Below are 19586 nucleotides of genomic sequence, written 5' to 3' on the forward strand. Positions count from 1 at the left end.
AGGCAGGTAGTTTTTCAGGTCCATTGGGTCGGCCGTTGGTTTCTTGAGGAGGGGTTTAACCTCCGCCCCCTTTCAGTCATTTGGGCAGATGCCGGATCTGAAGGAGGGGTTGATGGTCCGTCCTATTTCGGGTGCGATGGCGGTCCTGTGGAATATGTGCGGTGAGCAGGAGTCCGTTGGGGCTCCTGAGTGGGTTTTCTTCATGGTCCCGGTGATGTGTTCGGCGTCGGTTCGCTGAAGTTTTCGTAGAGGACCTTGATCTTCAGATGGAAGTAGGAGCTGAGCTTGTTGCAGAGTTCCTGGGAAGGTGCGACGTCCGTGGCTTCGCTGGTGGGTTTTGCGAACTGCTGTATAACGTTGAACAGTTCCTTGGCGTTGGTCGCGTTGGTCTGGACTTTCTCTTATGAAGGTCCGTTTGGTGTCCTATGCGCTGGTGGTATTCCTTCAGGGCATTCCTGAGGTTGTTCCGTGCTTGTGTAGTTTTCTGGTTTCGCCAGGTTTTCTCTAGGCGTTTGCAGGAGCGTCTGGCTTCTTATAGTTCTGTGGTGAACCAGGCGGCCTTCAGCGGGCGTTGTTTGGCGGGGTGGCGGAGGGGTGCGAGCTTGTCGGCGCAGCAGGAGATCCAGCGGTGTAACTCTATGGCTGCGGAGTTGGTGTCGGTCGTGGAGCTGGGGGGTGTTTGGAAGAGGGTGGTGTTCAGGTGTTCCTCTGTGACTTTGCTCCAGTTCCGTTGTGGCAGGCGCGGGGCAGGTTTGGGTGCGGTGGTGGTGGTGAAGGTGAAGAGGACGCAGTGGTGGTCTGTCCAGAGGGGCTGGGTGGTGTGGCTGAAGCGGAAGTTTGTCCCTCCCGCGAAGATGGGGTTGAGGGTGTGTCCAGCTCTGTGGGTGGTCGTGTTGACCAGCTGCTTCAGTCCGAGGTTGGCGAGATTGTCGAGGAGTGGTGGAGTCGGAGTTGTTGCAGTTGTCGAGGTGGAAGTTCAGGTCCCCGAGTAGAATGTAGTCCGTGGAGGTGATGGCGTGGGGTGCGGCGAGCTCGGCGATGGTAGTCGCGGGCTGGGTGCAACGTCCTGGCGGTCTGTAGCTAAGGGTGTCACGCGGCATGGTCCTGGGGCTGGTCTGGATCTGGAATTGGAGGTGCCCTGTGTTGGAGTGGGGGTCAGTCGTGCTGGATGTGTAGAGTCGGAGGGGGGTCTTGTATGCGATGGCGAGTCCTCCTGGGCGGTGGGAGCGGTCTTTTCTCTGGATCTTGTAGCCGTCGGTGATGGCCGTGGCGATGTCTGGGCCGGAGGTGGCGTTGTTCCAGGTTTCCGTGAAGAAGGCGACATCAGGCAAGAGGGTGTCGATCAGATCCCAGATTTCTATGGCGTGTCGGTGCAGGGAGCGCACGTTGAGGAGGATGCAAGTCAGGGTTTCGGCGGTGCGTGCATCAGGCGGGCCTTCGACGGTTGTGGGTGCTTTGTCGATGGTGAAGGATCTGTGGCAGGGTCTGCATGAGAACTGTCCATGGGTGGTGATCGGCGAGGATCTTGCGCAGTCAGTGTATCTTCCAGGATAGTACGTGGAGGGTGGTTGAGTTGTAGCGGTGGGGCCTAGGAGAACTAGGGTTCCTGGCGCTGGCCCAGGATTAATCAAATAAGAAGGGGGATCTGAAGTAGAAAAGCAGCCACTGATAGGACTGCCACCTGCCTTTTGTCTTCCTGTAATTATCTTGGTGGGGGTTCCCCCTTCCCTTGAAGAAAGGACAAAAGGAGGCACACACAGAGTTACTTAATAAGATTATGAACTGGTTGGGTTGATACAGAACATTTTCAACTTCACTGGCTACTAAGATCTTTTTGACCAGGAAGGTGGGATGGATAGGGACAGGGCTGGTGGACAGGTCTGGGATTGTATCATTGTCAACTTTAGCACTCATTTAGAAAAAAGTTTAGTTATGGGCATTTGAGCACGCAGCTGAAATTTAGTCATATTGCATTACTGCCCTTGAGATACTTTTATAAACCGGTACTCCGAGTTGCCAGGGTTTCCACCCAGGTACACACCCGGTTTAATGGAAGGTTGGTTCTGGCGCCAGTTAGAATGGATTGGGACAGATGTGCGCATTATGGAATCCCCACCCACAACCGGTTCGAGGCTCCAGCAGATATAGATTGACATAACAGGGTGAGGGTTGGTCCCTTTCAGGTGATTGTAGGAGACAGAGATAGGATGGTGGAAGGAACTGGGGAAGAGGCTTCCAAGGGGCTTCAGGTCCGTAGGGGAGCTCCTACGACAGGCAAGCCCATTTAGGTGTACTTAGTTGGAATGTAGCAGGGTTTAGATCTCTCCTGGATAATGACCAGTGTGTTGATCTGTGTAAGTCATGTGGGGTAGTGTGTCTACACAAGACCTGGGATACCAAGGGGGATCTCTTTTATAGATGGGTATAGAGTATTCCGGGACATTGTAGTAACTTCCCAACAAGGTAGATTAAAGGGGGACTTGCAACATTTATGAGCTTAGGACTGGTTTCTGGTAATTAATATTTACAATTCTCCCTCGTCCGAAGTTAAGCTGGAAGAACAGTTAAGAACATTTCGGGATGTGACCATTTTTGCCTGGACAGTTTTCCCTTTTATTATACTACCAGCAGACTTTAATATACATCCTTCATGTAGTTCTAAGCAGAGAGCAGATACTTAATTAATGGTCTCTGAACAGGTTTACTTTTCCTATACTCATTAGGGAGATAATGTAAATGATATGTTATCCCACGTTTATCTTATTAATCTCTTGACTAAAGAAAACTATGTCTCCTCTGACTCCGTTCCCCACACTTAAGGGTAGAGGTAGTAACTCAGCTATTGATTTTATATTTGTCTGCTTGCCGTGGCCTTTCCCTCAGTAAGTTCAGGGCCGTATGGAACGTTATTAGTGATCATAACCCTCCTATATCCAATATCGGCTAGTTTGATTTTAAGGAATAGATGAACCCTAATTTATATAAAGAAACTCCTTTTACTAAGGATTATGGTAGACGAATAGGATGGGGTAGGATAATTCCTGATTACTTTTTAAAGAATATAGTAAGGGGGTGTCGTTCGGATTTTGAAGTGTGCCTACAAGTTGATTCCCCTGATCAAGTTATAGTGGACTCTTTCTCAAATATAGGAGGTGAAGATTGCTTTTACTAGGAAGAGTAAAACAATCAGTCAGCTGTGGCCCTAAATGGTTTGACAAAATCTGTACCAAGACACACACAGCTCTAAAGTTGGCACTCCAACAGATACCAAGGTCAAAAGTAACTGTTAAGGAGGCTAGAAAGCTCTATAGGATGGGATGTAGGAACAGAATAAGTGCACTTAAAAGAGAAGCATGGTAAGAGCTTAAGGAGGCCTGCAACGTGGAGATAGCGCTGCTTTTTGGCAAGTTGTCAACCTGCTGCTTTTTATTTTTGGGATAGTCACGTTTATTGATTTTAATTCAAACAATACAGCCACATGATAGCAGGATGAAGTACGCTTTGACCCAATGCACGGATTGTGTTTTTCGAAACACATCAACTACAACACTGAAGTGTGTATGCATTTTCACATGAGCGCACTATTAGTAAAATTTCACCCAATTCATTCTACCTGCCCCAGTCACCTGCTCCACACCTTTTCGTACTTCCATGAGCAGCCCTGTGCTACATAAACCTGTTTCTCCTGTATCGCACATCAGTCCAAGCCTCTGGGTCACTGTGACACTGTGTGGGGTGGCGATGCTTCCATATGGTGGCTATGTCGCTTTTCGGCACCATATGGGCTGTGCCCAAGAACGCTTTATCTGCTCGAGGCTCTCCAGAACCCCCAAGAGAAAGGCCTCAGGTGTGTGGGGGACCTCCCAGCCCTGTACCCCGGTGAACTTTGTGGCTATAGTGGTCCAGTATCTATTTATTGCCGGGCATACCCATACTATGTGATCCAAGACTACAGTGATCATCACACAGCGAGGGCAGTCATGGCTTGACAAAAGGCAAGCCCGGTGTAGTCTGGCCAGAGTGAGATAAGCACAGTATAGATAATATGTCTGGATTAGCGTCAGTCTGGAGGAAATGGTAATGATCCGGGGGCCATGAGGGCGTCCCATGAGTTGTCCTCCCCTAAGGGGCCCAGCCAATGCTCCCAGCGTGTCCTGAGATAATCTAGCATAGGGAAGGCATTGATAACGAGTGTGCGATAGATTTGGGAAATGCCTCCTGTCCCCAGTGACTGCATCAGAATCTTGGCTTCCAGTGGACTAAACTCTGGGATGAGAGTGTCGGCGGGGATGTGGGTGGTGACCGCGTGCCTAAGTTGCAAGTATTTATAACATTGTTGAACCTGTGTGTGTCCTGCAGCTCCTGGAATGTCCTTATATGGGTCCCTGACCAGATGTCTCCCAATTGTGAAATCCCTATAAGGTCCCACTTCCTGAAGCCCTCCAATGTGGCCACATCTTTCAACCAGATGCCATGCCAGAGAGGGGGCTCTAGTGTCAGCTTTGTGTCCTAATGTGTCTGCCAAAGCGTGGGTCTCGATGCAAGGAAAACTGCTTTGGTCACTGCTGGAATGGAGTTGGGGATTGAGAACCCGTACAGCATTGCATGGATCTTGGAAAACCCAGGAAGGTTTGCTCCTACTGGTGCATTGGGTCAGACCACCCTCCTGAAAACCAATCATTAATTACCAAAAGTTGGGTGGCTAGGTAATACAAATAAAGATTGAATAGTCCCAAGCCTCCATCAGAGGGAGCCTTCGGACAGTGGGAACGAGCCAGTCGGTGTCTGGATTTACACCAAAGGAGAGAGGCAGCTTTACTGTTCAGGGCCAGGAACCAATGATGTGGCAGACAGAGCGGGAGGTTCTGAAAGACATAAAGGAATCTGGGAAGTATCTTCATTTTATATAGGGCTATTTTTCCCAATGGATTTAACGGTAGCGTCTTCCATCTATGCAGGTATTCCTGAGCTTTCTTAGTCACTTGGCTAAGATTCAGTGGCGAAGTGAGCGTTGGGTGGAGCGGCATCCAGATTCCTAAGTATCGAAAATTTAGGCATCAAATTAGGATAGCGGACTGCCATGCGAAACAGTAATGAGTCAGTCAGGGGCACTACGAAAGATTTAGTTGGGTTGACCCTCAACCCAGAAGTCTTGCCAAAAAGTTGTAGTAATCAAAGACAGCGTGGACCCATCCCCTCAGGATGTGCTGTAAAGAATAGAATGTTGTCCCCATACAATGCGATGCGTTGTTCCCGCGCCTCTCCCCATTGCCAACCGCTAATTTGGGCGTCACATCTGACTAAGCGCGCCAAAGGCTCGATGGCTAAGAGGAGTGGAGACAGGGCAGCCCTAACTTGTTCCTCTACGGATTGGAAAGGGGTCTGATAGGTCTCCATTCATCTGGACTTTGGCTGTGGGATTGGAATGGAGCACACAAACGAGTCTGCAAAACCGCGGCCCCATATCAGCCCTTGTCAGCAGCTCATCCAAGTATCTTCAGTCCACGGTATCAAACACTTTTTCAACATCTATAAGGATAAGGGCCAATTTCAATGAGAGGAGGTGCTGATGAGCTAATGTAACGTGGCGTCGTCGGAGGTAGTGTCTTATGCTTCTATGGGAAACAAAGCCACATTGGTCATGGTGGATAACGGTACTAAGCACCGGCATGAGGCGGATGGCCAATATGGTTGCGTAGATCTTTACATCGGAGTTAATAAGGGAAATTGACCAAAAGTCTGAATAGGAGGTCGATGGAGGTTGCGTCTTTGGGATTTCTGCAATCCTGGCCATGTCAATGTCTGAGGTGAAGAAACCTTTCTGTGCTGCCTCTTCATACAGGGCATGGAGACGGTGTCCCAATTCACTCCCTGTGGGAAGCTGACTTGTGGGACTTTCCATTGTCATAATAAGCTTCTGGACCCTCCCCTTCATGCATTTACTAAGTTCCAGCCATTTGGAGGCTACTTGGAAATTGACATCCAGTCCCAATCCATGCCGGTTTTGTGGAAGTCATCCTTCTCATGCCTGAAACTCCATTACCTAGAATTCCCAGCTCACTGCTTCGTCTCCACCCCTGCAGGCCAGGGATGGGGGAGGAAATCAGCTCACTTGTGGCTGGCTGCTGATAGCCTGCTCACACCTGATGCATGTGATTACTGTGAGCTCTTTTAAGCCTCAGCTCCCTTCAGTCCAGGGTTGGTCATTGTAGCTGTGTACCGGTGAGACCGACCCGTGTTTCCTGAGCTTTTGTTATCCTTGTTCCCAGAGTTCTGAGCTATAGTTATTCCTTGTTCCTGAGCTGCTGCAACTTACCTTGATCCAGAACTAGCACTGCCTGCAGTGCTACCTTGACTCCTGAGCGTTAGTAATTCCCTGTTCCTGAACTAACACTGCCTGCAGTGCTACCTTGGCTCTTGAGCTTTTGCTCAATTCTTGTTCCTGCTCCAGCACAGCCTTCAGTGCTACTTTGTTTTCTTGACTCATTGTTGGACTTGCCCCTTTTTGCAGGGTCATCCCTGAACTTTTTGCCTTCCTCCTGTATTTTTTCTGACCTGTTGTTGGTGGTGGTTTCATGACTCTGGACACTTTACCACTGCTGATCAGTGTTAAAGTGCATATGCTCACCATTGTAAATTGTTGTAATGGATTAGTGACTCCATGATTGGCTTATTTGATTTACTTGTCAGACCCTAGTACAGTGCACCGCGTGTGCCCAGTGCCTGTAAATCAAATGCTGCTGGTGGGCTTGCAGCATTGATTGTGCCCCTCACCGGAGCAGCTTGTAACCTATGACTCAGGCCTGCCATCGCAGAGCCTGTGTGCAGTCTGGGACTGCCATGTCGACTTGGCCAGTGTACACACTTGCCAGTCCCCAAACCTTCCCTTTTCTACATATCAGAAACCCCTAAAGTAGATCCAAGGGCAGGGTGCACTGTATGTAAGAGGTTGGCCATGCCCTGATATGTGTTGCATGTCCTGATCGTGAATTACAGCCATTTTCGTTTTTCACTATTGCAAGGCTACCTGTCCTCATAGGATAGAATGGGCAGTTTGATTATAACACCTTAGTCATAACTGACCCAGAGAACATGGTAGAAAAACGAATTTAGTATGCCTGAACTCAGAATGATAAAATACAGCATGTAGTGAAGTTGGTTTTAACATTCTGTGTTTGAAAATACCACTTTTAGAAAGTAGGTATTTTCTTGCCTAACCATCCAAGCCTACCTCTGCTAGGTTGTGTATTCCAGGTCTTGTTTGTGAGTGACAGAGGCTGGGGTGGCTCCAGGAGACAGGGTGAGTCAGCACAAGGCTGAATAGACCTATGTACATTGGGAGTGGTGGGAGGAGTAGCACCTGGCCCTGAATAGGGCTGTGCCTGCCTTTCACAATCCTGGCTCCACCTCCTGTGGTGCGTCTGATGACCCTGGCCCACACTGACAAAGGAAGAAGTTGTGAACTGGCAGAATGCACCCAGAACTGGTTTGGACTAGGTACAGACAAACTCTCTGCCTTCAGAGACAAAGGATATGTGTGTAAAAAAAGGGGGGCACAGACCCCAGAACTTAAGATCACTTCTGGGAATCCAAACAAACCTTCGATGAGGATAAGAACCAGGAAGCTGAAGGAGGAGACTACCCCTGTGCTGTGTGTTTGGGGGATGGCCTGCAGTGGCTGCTTCATTGCCAAAGAAAGGAGAAGAGGACTGAGTGTGCTTTCATCATCTTGAAGAATCTCCAAGGGCTTGAACTGTGCTTGCCTCCTGCCTGAAGTCTCAGGGATACAAGACTTTACCACCAGCTCCCTCCTGAATTCCCTTGCTGGGAATTGAAGTGCCTGCGGTTGTGCTGGGCCTTCTGAGAGACTGCTTGTCGCGAAGAGCTGGAAGCACGACGAGAAGCGTGTCGCCGCCACAGCAGTTGCTGTCGCATTGCCGAGTAAGCGTGCCGCCGCTGTCACCCTTGCATTGCCGAAGCGCATCGCATCACGGGAGAAGCGTGCCGCTGCTGCAGAGGTCACCGTCGCATTACCGGAGAAGCGTGTCGCAGGGCCTGTCGAGGCTCAGAAGATCGAGTCGCCGCAAGGCCGTCGGGCGTGCACGTATCACATCAACGTTGTTGCATCGTAACCAAGACACCATTTTGTCGCATCGCACCGGAAAGAAGTATTGCATAGAGGTGCCATCTTGTTGCATCGTACCGGAGACCAGTAAGAAACCGACGCATCACCTCCTCACACAGTAAGGAAGCGAGCATCAACTCCCCTGCGCAGCAGTAAGGAATGGACGCATCACCTTCCCTGAGACCCTTTTGTTTGCTTTGCGTTACGCATCCAAGGTACTTTGAGAGTAAAGTGTTGCATTTACAATCTTAAGAGAACTGAGCTATTTCCTACCATTTTAAAGTCTATTTTTGAGAACAGTATTGTAGATTTTTGTCGTTTTTGTCTTGTGTTAAGTCTATATAAAAATACTTATTTTTATAATACAACCTGTGTGGTGTCCATCTGTAGTGTTGTCACTGTATTACTGTATGTGTTCACAAATGCTTTACACACTGCCTCTGAGATAAGCCTGCCTGCTCATGCCAAGCTACCAAGGGGGTGAGCAGGGGTTATTTTAGGAGTGTAGCCCCTTACCCTGACTAGACGCAAGGGTCCATATTTGGTCAAAGGTACCTACCTCTGCCAACTAAAGACCCCCATATCTAACACTCATGATTCAGCACTATTATTGTATTCCCTTGTTGCCTCCCCTTCTGCATTTCTTTTCCAGTCCCTGCCTTTCTTCCTAATTCCTTGGTTCCAGTTCCTAGTTTGTTGTCTTTCTATTCCTTCTGTCTTTCTTCTATTACCTTTTATTTTTTTTTCTTTGCTTCCTGACAAGTGTGCCCTGTGATTTCCTTCCTTTCCTGTTAAGCACTCCTCCTTGCTAGCTCCTTGTCTATCGTGCTTGTGTTTAGGTTTTACCCCCTTGCTGTTAGTGTCTTGTGTATTCCTGTTTGATCGCTAGGATCCGTGGGCACCACTAATAACCTAGGTGGTGTTTCTTGTTCACTGTGATTATTGTCTTTGAGATACATTTATAACATCACCATAGGTGTCTGCTCCACAGAACCCTGTCTTTGCATGCCCGATCTCTGAATAAAGGTTGTGATTGTACTCCCCTAAAGTCTGTGCGATACCACAAAGGGTACATTGGGTGCACCCTGGGCTGTCGGTCACCTCCATATGATCTGGTTGGTTAGAAGAAGGGAGGCAAGCCAGTAGAGGAGTTTACCATTTTTGTCTCCCCAACCATAGACTCTTGCTGTGGAAGCCCTCCACATCTGTTTCGCCATCTCCAGTGACATGTGGCGAATTTCCTCTCGTACATAGTCGTGCTGCCGGGAAACCCTTCGCTCCCAATTCATAGGAAATATAGCAACAGAGTAGGCTAGCAAAGCTTCAGCATAGGCCTTGAGCTTTGTTTCTACACGGGAAGAAAGTACTTATTTCCATGTTCTGGAAGCACCAACAGTAGCAGGATATGTCCAGGTCCTCCACCCCTGTATTCTTCCCTTTGTGGTTTTGTATTATTTTGCATCAAGCCCAATTTTACCCTCAAGGCAACTACTTTAACCCTCACCTTCCTAAGCATCTTCAGTTCAGATGAAAGAATTTGAGAGAGCAGAGTGGAGACAGCTGTTGTGTGAGGGCTGCAGATTTCCGCACCTTTTGGTGCTGTTAGGCTCAAACTAATACATACTGATATTTCAGTTTCTAGGAAGGCAGTCACAAGCTAGCTGGACCAGCGCCTTATCAAACAAGTATTTCATTATCCCCTGCTCATATAGATTTTTGAACTATGGAGTGCCCATCGATACTTCACAATTACATAGCAGACACTTTGTTTTTTTCTTTATTTTAGAAAATACTTAAAAGCATCATCAAGCTGGGTCTGGTGGCTCAGTGGACAATTGTGTCCACTTTAGGGGCCTGTGTTCGACCTCATAGTCACAGTTTCACATCCGGGTGGGTCCACTCAGCCTTTCATCCTTCTGAGGTTGATAAAATGATTACCATTGAGTTGGGTAATAAACATCTGTTATTCAGCACCAAGATACCTGTCTGGGTGAATGTGCTCTTTACAAATACACGTCATGTTATCAAACACTCAAAAGGTGTTGGGAGAAATGTTTACAAATAATATAACCATGGGCAATTGCTTGGGGTAGCATTCCAACCCATCATTTTTGTGCCCACTATGCAACCTCAAGTAGATACAGCCGTATACAAATCAGCCTTATTCAGTGGGTACATATATGCAACACATGGGAAAATAGGTGGAAATCTCAGGGCATGTCCTCCAATTCAACTACACTAGCAAAAATGCACATGGAGAAAAAGACTAAGTCTTCGAATATCCTCTGCTAAAGAAGAGATCCCACCTAGTTGACTAAACCGAGGAATGTGCTCCTTTAAAGCATGAAAACCCTCACTCACCCTGGGGTGACCTGCTTCATTATCTGGCCCCTCCTCACACTGTTGTAACAGGACATATATGGGGGCTTGTACTCTGACATGTATGGGTAGCTGTTGGAGATGGTGCAAAGAACAGGGTACCCTGCAGCCTGGGATGTAAGTAACTAAATGTTAAAAAGGGTAGAAAAAGAGAAGGGGTAAAACTACCTTCTGGTAGATTAAGAATCCTTTGATAAAAAGTTTGCAATTGGTAAGGTAAAAGTATAAGGAAATTATTCAACCCATGCGAAGAAGGTTGATGGGTTCCAACCCTATTTCATGCCCCTAAAAGAATGCAGGGGGGGGCTTTCATCAGGACAAAACCTCTCTAATTATGCACCTTTTGGAGTGTGTGACTCGATGTAAACTATATATACATGCACAAATGAGTACTACAGAATCCATTGATCACTTGGAGCCATTCAGACCCTTTTAGGGAAAATCTTCTGCCTTTATTCTTGCCCACAGAAGGGGAGCAGCCATCTTCTCACTTTCGGCTCCTGTAGCAGAAGGTTCACTGTCAGTATAATATGCTTCTGTGGGAACAGTCCAGCCTGAACTACCAAAGCAGGTCCTCTCTGAACCAGAACACAAGCAACCCAAAACCGGATTCGGCTTAGTCCGACCATTTCAGTCGGGTGCAGCTTGGTGCCAATGGTCAAACTATTTGCAAGCCTTCTTTGCATCATCCAGTATGTGTTTTATGTAACACTCTAGGTGCCAATGGGTATGCCCAGAAGTTGGTCTCTTGCCTTAGGATCCAAGATGGTACCTCACTGAAGAGGCCTAATAAAGCTGAAACTGGCCTGGGGTTGCTTGTGGGCCCATCTTGAGAGGTCTTCCCCAAGCAGTTCAGGATGCACTATTCTCATGAGAAGCAGGGTCAGTACTGATTTGCATAAGGTAGGCTTTTGACTAGAGTGGCACCGTGGGTGAAAAACGATGGTTTGGCATGCTACCCGGTGAGCTTGCAAGTGGTTAAACTGTTTGCAAGCGTTTCTCCCATCACCTTTTGTATGCATTGTAAAAGCATCATCGTCGTGTGTCAGAAAGATGTAGTGAATGTCAGAATTCTTAGAGACTGCACTTGTGCATCAGATATTCACGGCACTGTTACAGATATGTATTTTTTTTATTGCTGCACAACTTATACTTTTTCTATTCAATTGTAGGATTTCCAGATGGCGTAAACCCTGTTACTAAGGAAAAAGGAGGACCCAAGGGCCCAGAGCCTACTCGTTATGGAGATTGGGAAAGAAAAGGACGTTGCATTGATTTTTAATGCCCCTTTTATCTAGCCTAGGACTGGAAGCTCATTTTTACGGCATACTGAGTTTTCCTCTGAAGTCTCAAAAACAGATTTATTTTGCAACTACAGATCTACTGATCGGTCACTTCTTCATTTCTTCTATTTTCTCACTTTGTGGTTATGTTGAATACAATTATGTCTATTTACATTTGTATGTGATCGTAAAATGTGTGGAATAAAGTGTTTTTTGCGTTTAATGAAGCTCTTTTTGTTATTAAAACAGTGTTGTATATACTTTAGGATTAACGCTCCTCTTAGGATTTCTTTTGGGCGTCGTGATCATCTTCATCATCTGTTGTATGCATCTTCCGAATCTGCTCTTTTAAGGTGGTCCCTGTAAAGACGTTGTGTACTAAATGAAATGAAAGTTGCAATATACTCTCACTTTTCATCTTATAATCTTAATACACGTAGTGTTATTTTCCCTCACACGTTTATTCTTTGACATGCTTGCTAGATACCTTCAGATGTGGTTTGTCTATTTCAGGGTCTTGGGAAATGTAACTGTCAAAGTATTTGTCTTGCCCGATTCATTGACACTGGATATATCCAGCTATTAAGTTTACCTCAAACACAGTTTGTCAGCCTGCGTCCTCTACAAAAGCACGCAGAGCTTTGAAATGACGTCCAGTTTCTGTTAATTTTAGGCAAACGGCAAAGCCAAACATTTCCCTCAAAACTTAGCGGTCATGTATATTGAACCTAAACATACAGTGTTTTGGAGCGAGTTGATGCAGTTATGCCTTGCATTTGGTAGACAGTTTTACTACTTAGCTTTGTTTTAATTTTCACACTAGGAAAACAGTGTTTTGAGGAGAACTTGAGCCTGGGCAGCGTGCTAGATGCTCCCCCTCCATTGTCCCAGTCGCAGTGTGAACAAGCATTGAAAATGCAATAGGTCTCGCCTTTTATTAAGTTAAAGCCATTTACTTTGCTCTACAATACCATTAGCAAAGCAAATGGCTTTAACTTAATAAAAGGCGAGACCTATTGCATTTCCAATGCTTGTTTTTTAAAGCACTAGACACGGACCTGCACAAAATGCACCATCCTTTACAAATGTTCACTTCGGAAAGTTTATTATTTTTAAAATCTCGAAGTTCTCACCACAAAGGGCTCTCACTTCACCCCTCAAAGCAGTCAAGAGAAGACATTGGACAAAATATATAAAAAACATGCAACTGTCGTGTTCTTTCACCAAAATATTATCAAAGCTGGTGTAGTTTTATAAGAACTGTATATATATACAAATTAAATTGTGTCAAATAAAGTTATTTTAATATAAAAAAAAGTACAAATAAAGTGCTTGAAACTGTTTTCGCAGTTTTGACACCAGGTTCTGAATATTGCAAGCGCAAAAATATATTATTCATTGAAGTTCTACTAGGAAGCTAGTGTTTTCTTACATCACCAGAGGTGGGGTATGTCTACCTCTTAGTATACAGGATACATGTTTGTGGACATTGAATTCAGCTTTGCAGGGTTACAGCAGCAAAATATAACATAAAAACAATATGTGCATTTGTAAAGCGCATGATCCTTGCGAAGGGTATCTTGGCATTGAATAACAGAGGTTTATTGTTACCCAACTCAATGGTACTCATTTTATCGACCTCAGAAGGATGAAAGGAGTGGACCTACGAGGATTTGAAGCTGTGACCATGAGGTCAAACACATGCCCCAACAGTGGACGCATTAGTACACTTAGCCACCAGACCCGACTTTTGACTGTGTTTGGTCGGTCTCAAAGCACACCCCTATCAGAGAGATTAAAAGTCGCTGCAGATTAAATTACTTAAATGCCTTACTTTGTTCTTTTATTTGTCTGGGAATAAAGTAACATATTTCTCACAGATTTAGGCCACAATCTCACTTTTAGGAACACCGAGAAAAAGCAAGTAGACCACATTTAAAATATAGATTTTAGGTTCAAGATTATATAAAGCAGTGTCTTTTACTCTGTAGTCAAACCGGGGTACTGTTTTTGCTCTCAAGACGTGCCTGTTTCTCAAGGTTTTCAAACAATACATGAAAAATAAAATATTTCTGTGAAATATGACTAGGGCCAAATCCCCTTTAATTGATGGTTAATAAAAACACAGAAATGGCAAACGAGCATACATCGTAATGTGCAGCAGGACACAGTCGTCGATTGCGAAAGCATTCATTTTTGAGTTCCCATCAGTAAACTGAAACGTCTGTAGGAGTTCCCAATCTCTGGTAACTCAGGGAACAAGTGTAAATTGAGACATAAAGTGATTTGCCCAGGATCACACAAGTTGGGATTCAAACCCACGTCTACCGGCTCAAAGGCTACAAATTTGATCAGTTGTGATCATGTATAAAGGAGCTACCCCATGTCTTTTAAAAAGAGACATCGCAGAAAAAGCAAGACCGAAACACCGACTATGCACCGGAGACAAATATGTGGAACCCCGTGATTCATGGCGAAAACTGTCCTAAAATCTTTTATCACATTTAGGGTCATTTAACTTTTTCAGACAGACGATGCATCGAGAGGAACTGGAGATGTCTCGCTGTCAATGCAGCTTCTTGGCACTGAGGCGTTTTCTGCAGCCCTCTGGCTGCTTGAGACAGCCAAAGCTCGCCTGCTTCCCACGGTCTGTGGAATGTCGGGGGGAGCGCACTTTATGCCTATGAAAGACCTATAACAGCGCACCCGCAGCTCGTAAAAGGCCCCTTCTAAAAGCAGCATGCCACTTTAAAAAGTATGCAGGTATGCCCACAACATCAGTCGGGGCTTTGATTCCGGGGTCACACCCGAGTGGGAGCAGATTTCTCAATGTATTCACTCCCCACCAGGGAGCTCAGTCTGAGGGATGGATTAAGTAGATAGCCCCTCTCCCAACGGTGATCCCACACATACGGGTGCAAAGAAGAAAGGAACCTTCTGGAATGCTAGGCATCAGAGTCCTGCTTGACCCAAAATTTTAGTCAGATGAGAAAAGGTGCCATATTTCATCATTCCGGTGAGCAAGGCTAAAATCCACGTTTAAAGCCATTTCTCTAGAAAAATATCAGCACTTCCAGTGGAAAAGTTGCTGCGAAGGAGTCCCAATGGCCCATACAGGGATTTATCACGTAGCCCACAGTCATGTTTTATTTTGAGAGAACCTAGTGGCAAAACGAACAATGGCCACATAACATATTTTTTTCCCCCCAGGCAGCCCCTGCATACGTATTGGAAATTGTTAGGGGTTGCTTTCCGTCCGCCTGCCCTGAACATCACTGTATACAAAGATGCACCTTACAATCGCAACAAACAGCAGGAGTCCCAAAGGCCCATACAGGGATTTATCACGTGCCCACAGTGCTGTTTTATTTTGAGAGAACCTGGTGGCAAAACGAACCATGGCCACATAACGTTGTTTTTCCCAGGCAGCCCCTGCATACGTATTGGAAATTGTTAGGGGTTGCTTTCCGTCCGCCTGCGCTGAACATCACTGTATATAAAGATACACCTCACAATCGCAACAAACAGCAGGAGTCCCAATGGCCCATACAGGGATTTCACGTAGCCCACAGTCCTGTTTTATTTTGAGAGAACCTAGTGGCAAAACGAACAATGGCCTCATAACGTCGTTTTTTTCCCCCAGGCAGCCCCTGCATACGTATTGGAAATTGTTAGGGGTTGCTTTCCATCCGCCTGCCCTGAACATCTCTGTATATAAAGATGCACCTCACGATCTCACCAAACCGCAGCAAGGCACGCCGCCATTGTTCGCGCCGAGATTGTGAAACGAGAATGAATCCTTACCCCATAAAGATAAGAAAGTCCTTCACGACAGAAGGAAAGCATGCCAGCCAGTCTGGGTGGGCTGGCCAAAAAAGAGAAAAGGAGGCACCCTGAAAACCTTATTCCCAATGGCAGCACACCGTTTAACATAAATGTTGACGCAAGCCAATGGGAATAAGGGGTAGGGATTCAAGCCCTCTTAATAAAGTACTCCTGTGCAATAAATCTCGCCGAGCGAGCTACGCATGTGCGCAGCAACGCTAGGCGAGACCTAGAAAGAAAGGCATGTGCTTGAGAGAGAAACCCCTATTGATTCACTAGGTGGCGCTTGAACAAGGCCCAAAAAACTACAAGTAATCTGCAGATAGAGGGTTAAGGTACTGCATCCACCACCTGCAAGCAAATCACTTTAAATTGACCAAAAACAAAAATGAAATTAGATGTTGATGTAAAAAGGGCAGTGTTATTGCTAACCAGGGTCGGATTGGTAACTGAGGCAATGCTCGAGGGGCCAGTGTTCAGTTCCAGCTGTGGGCTGCTTTTTTTTAGCAGTTTGGGTGGCCTATTTGGGTGGTTTCTGCATTGTTCGGATCCCGCCAGTGGCCGCCTGAGTGGCCTTTCTGGTGGCAGATGGGCGCCCATTACCTCCCTTTTATCATCGGCCAGAGGTGTCATTCTCTTTCTCTCGCTGGGCCGGCCCATTAATATATGCATATTGAGCGGGGGCAGGGGGCCTAAGCAGAAGTGGCCTCACTTGTTTTCAGGTGTGTTTCACCAGTATAAACTAATCTCTGCATTGTCCTTTACCCCCCTTTTTTATTAAAATTTTGCCGAAGCAGTGTTTTGCGGAAAGACAATATGCAAATGTGGGCCACTTTTTTTTAGCGTGCCCGGGTTGATTTTTTTTTTTTCTTCCCAATCCAACACTGGTGCTAACATTACCTCCGTACCGGGCACCCTTCTGGGGCCATCTCTAGCCCATGGACAAGAAGCTGTACGCTGTTCCGGCCAGTTACACCGCCAAGTTCCAATGCCCATCTGCCGGCAGTCCCACCCCCGGCATTCGCTGGCTCAAGAACAGGCGCACAAGCTGTTGTACTTTTCCCTCTTTGACTAGTTCCTTCAAGACGTGCACATGGCTCTTTTGGTCTCTTATTCTGTCCCCGATGCCATACTTCTCTGTTTTCTTGTGTTATACTTATGTGACTTTATAGGTTGTATGATTAAACAACTACCTCTGGACTCACGAGTGCCTAAACCACGAAGGCTAAACAACGACAAAATCCTAACCACTAAGTATTAAACCACGACTTACTGAACCACGAAAAAAATGTGGCCTTTGAGCAATGCACACATACATACATTCTCACTTTTTGTCGGAGATAGGAGGGGCTGGTCACCGGCCTGTCTCAAGAACACGCGTCTTCTATGTATAGGATCTACAAGCTTCAGCATCGCGCACTATTTATACAATTCATATAATCTTGCAGCTCCTGTGCCTCTAGGGAGCAATCTTACGTAATTTATGGAAGGCCAGGGCTCCTAAGCTCTGTCCCCTGGGCCCGCTTTGATGGAGCATTGTGCGGCATCTTCCCAGTAATACAGTAATAAAGTTAAACACTTAATGTCCTCCCTCATCAGTTGCGCCACGACCAGGCACCAGGGAGGGACTCCCCCACTCTACTCACGAGCGCCATCTCTGCTTCTAGATGCTCTCGCTGCATCTAGGAGCTATACTGTGACACAAACACCAGGCCACTACAATAGCTTCCTGTATCTTCGGCCTGCCAAATTCATGCTAAGCAGTGTTCTGTCTCCGTCCTCCCAACCATCAGTCCGTGTCCCACAGTAGCGTTGTACATATGAGCTGACAGTAAAACACCGGACTTCTTTACCAATCCAATGGAGAACCTGTGCTCTCGGGCAGAGCGTTTGACCTCTGCTTTTCCACATTTATGTGACATGGGTTGAGCTCGCTGGCTTGGTTGTGGCAGCTTTGGATGGCTTCACACACAGCACATGTGGCCCTGCATTACCTGCCCTACGAGTAGAAGCTTTGCTGGTGCCCCCTCCAGACATGGTCCTTCTCACAGAGTCACTCCAATCTGCTGGTACCACGATTCTGAGAGGCTGTTAGATTGGTATAACAGCTGTCTGGGTTATGTGCATTTAAAATAATAATTTAAAAAAACAGTTTCCAATAGTGTTGTAGCTTTCTGTTTTGCTGCTTCTATGTGCTGCAGAAACGGGCGTTGATGCCACCCACATAACTGGTGGGCTTAGGTTTGTGATGCTATCCAGAAGTTTCTAACCTACCAACCCTGTTGGCTTACAAAAAGTCATTGACCACCTGACCAACTACTTTGACCATCAGGGGCTGGAGATAAACAGGAAAAAACACAAAGGTGGTTCGATTAGTGAGCCGAAGACCCAAAAAATTCAGGTGGTTCGCCAAGGGTAAAGAAATAGAGGAAGTTGGCACTTACAAGTATTTTTAGCATCAATTTAGGGCGATGCATGTCTTTTACTGATCAAAAATGTGCAATAAGAGCAAAGGCTCAAACCTTAATCTTCGCATACAAACAGTTACAACTGAAATTGAGTTGCCTGTCATATAGCCATTGTGAGAAGTTGGCCTGATGTATGATGTCACTAGTTCTAGTGTACACCTTATATCAGTCCAAATACCCTTATGGTGATTGGTTGTAAAGTCAACCTTATAGACCAGCTATCCTAGTGGTAGCATGGACAAGAGCAGTCTTAGGCTAAACTCTGAATGGCATGTGAAGCCAGCTGTGATACCATATATAATCCCTTGAATACCAAATGAAAGGACACCACAACAGATATATATATAAAATAAAGTGTATTTATTCTAGTCAAACCCTCAGCACTCTTTATGAGATTAGAGGTAAGTACAACACACTTATTTAAGCATACATTAAGTCACACAGGTAAGTAATACAGTTAGGCCCTAGGGGCCAAACAAACCATATACTAAGTAAGTGGTATAAGGACCACTGTCACGGAAATAGAATAGGCCTAGGCCTAGGGAATCGCTGGGGCTACACTATACTACCAAAGGTTAGGAAGTGGGAGGCCCACGGGATTCGTGTGCAGAGTGGAAACACTCACGCGTAATGCGTAAAAGTCAATAGCAATAGTACAGTTTAGAAATCGATAGATTTAGGACACTTCCGGAGTAGCTAGGAAGTCGAGACTGGAAAACTAGACACTAGGATAGTCACTATCCTGATGAGCACCGGAGTACCCAAGTTACCTAGCCCACAGGCTGCGGGTGCATAGGGGTGAAGTTGCGTCGGGTTTCGTCGTCGACTCCTATGGATGCCTGAAGAAAGATGCTGACAGGCAGTCAGTGAAGAGTGTCCGGTGGATCCCAAGGCTGGGATCAAGAAGAGAGGAGACCTGCAAGCAGAAGGGACAGAGTCAAGGTCACTAGCCAGTGACCACGTGGAACCAGGAAGGAACCAGGCGATGTCGTGAAGATTGCAGGTGAAGGTGAAGCTTGTCGCTGCAGCCAGGAGGACCAGGAAGCGTCGAGGACGACCAGGACCAGGAGTCGAGCTGTCCCACGAAGGCTCGTGCTGTCGGCGGCGTCGAAGTTGGACTAGGACTCACCAAGCCTTGGCAAGCGGAACCCACGCAGAACGGAGGACTTGCTTCTGGTGCAGACCAGGAAGGTCTGGGATGCTTCTCTTTTTCAAAGGAGCAGGAGCCAGTCTGGAGGAGCCAAACCAGCGATGAAGATTTCAGGGTGCGTCGTCACAAAGGCCACTAGCCAGCGGGCAAGCAACCGGACAGACGCGGCAAGCAGGAAAATGCTGAAGGGCCCCACGCAGAACTCGTGGAGTGTGAGGGGCTGATCTTCGGTGCAGATGGTGCTTGGGGTTGGGGCTTCTCAATCCCCGGTGCACAACTTCGAGGGTGCCTCAGAAGCTGCGCTTGAAGATACTAGCCACTTTTCCCAGGTAGCCGGTCCCACGTCGCTCGTCGCC

At 46.6% G+C, this 19586-nt stretch overlaps 1 protein-coding gene across 1 annotated transcript in view; it reads left to right on the forward strand.

Moving 5' to 3' along the window:
• Positions 1-12010, forward strand: part of SDHAF4 (succinate dehydrogenase complex assembly factor 4) — a 62426-nt gene extending 50416 nt beyond the window's left edge. Inside the window, exon 3 of the mRNA XM_085610916.1 lies at positions 11677-12010. Within this exon, the coding sequence (XP_085467042.1) occupies positions 11677-11786 (110 nt within the window). The 3' untranslated portion in view covers positions 11787-12010. The remainder of the gene's footprint in view (positions 1-11676) is intronic.
• Positions 12011-19586: the final 7576 nt, after the last annotated feature.

This window comes from Triturus cristatus, chromosome 6, assembly GCF_964204655.1.
Source record: "Triturus cristatus chromosome 6, aTriCri1.1, whole genome shotgun sequence".
In the NCBI taxonomy this organism is placed as follows: domain Eukaryota; kingdom Metazoa; phylum Chordata; class Amphibia; order Caudata; family Salamandridae; genus Triturus; species Triturus cristatus.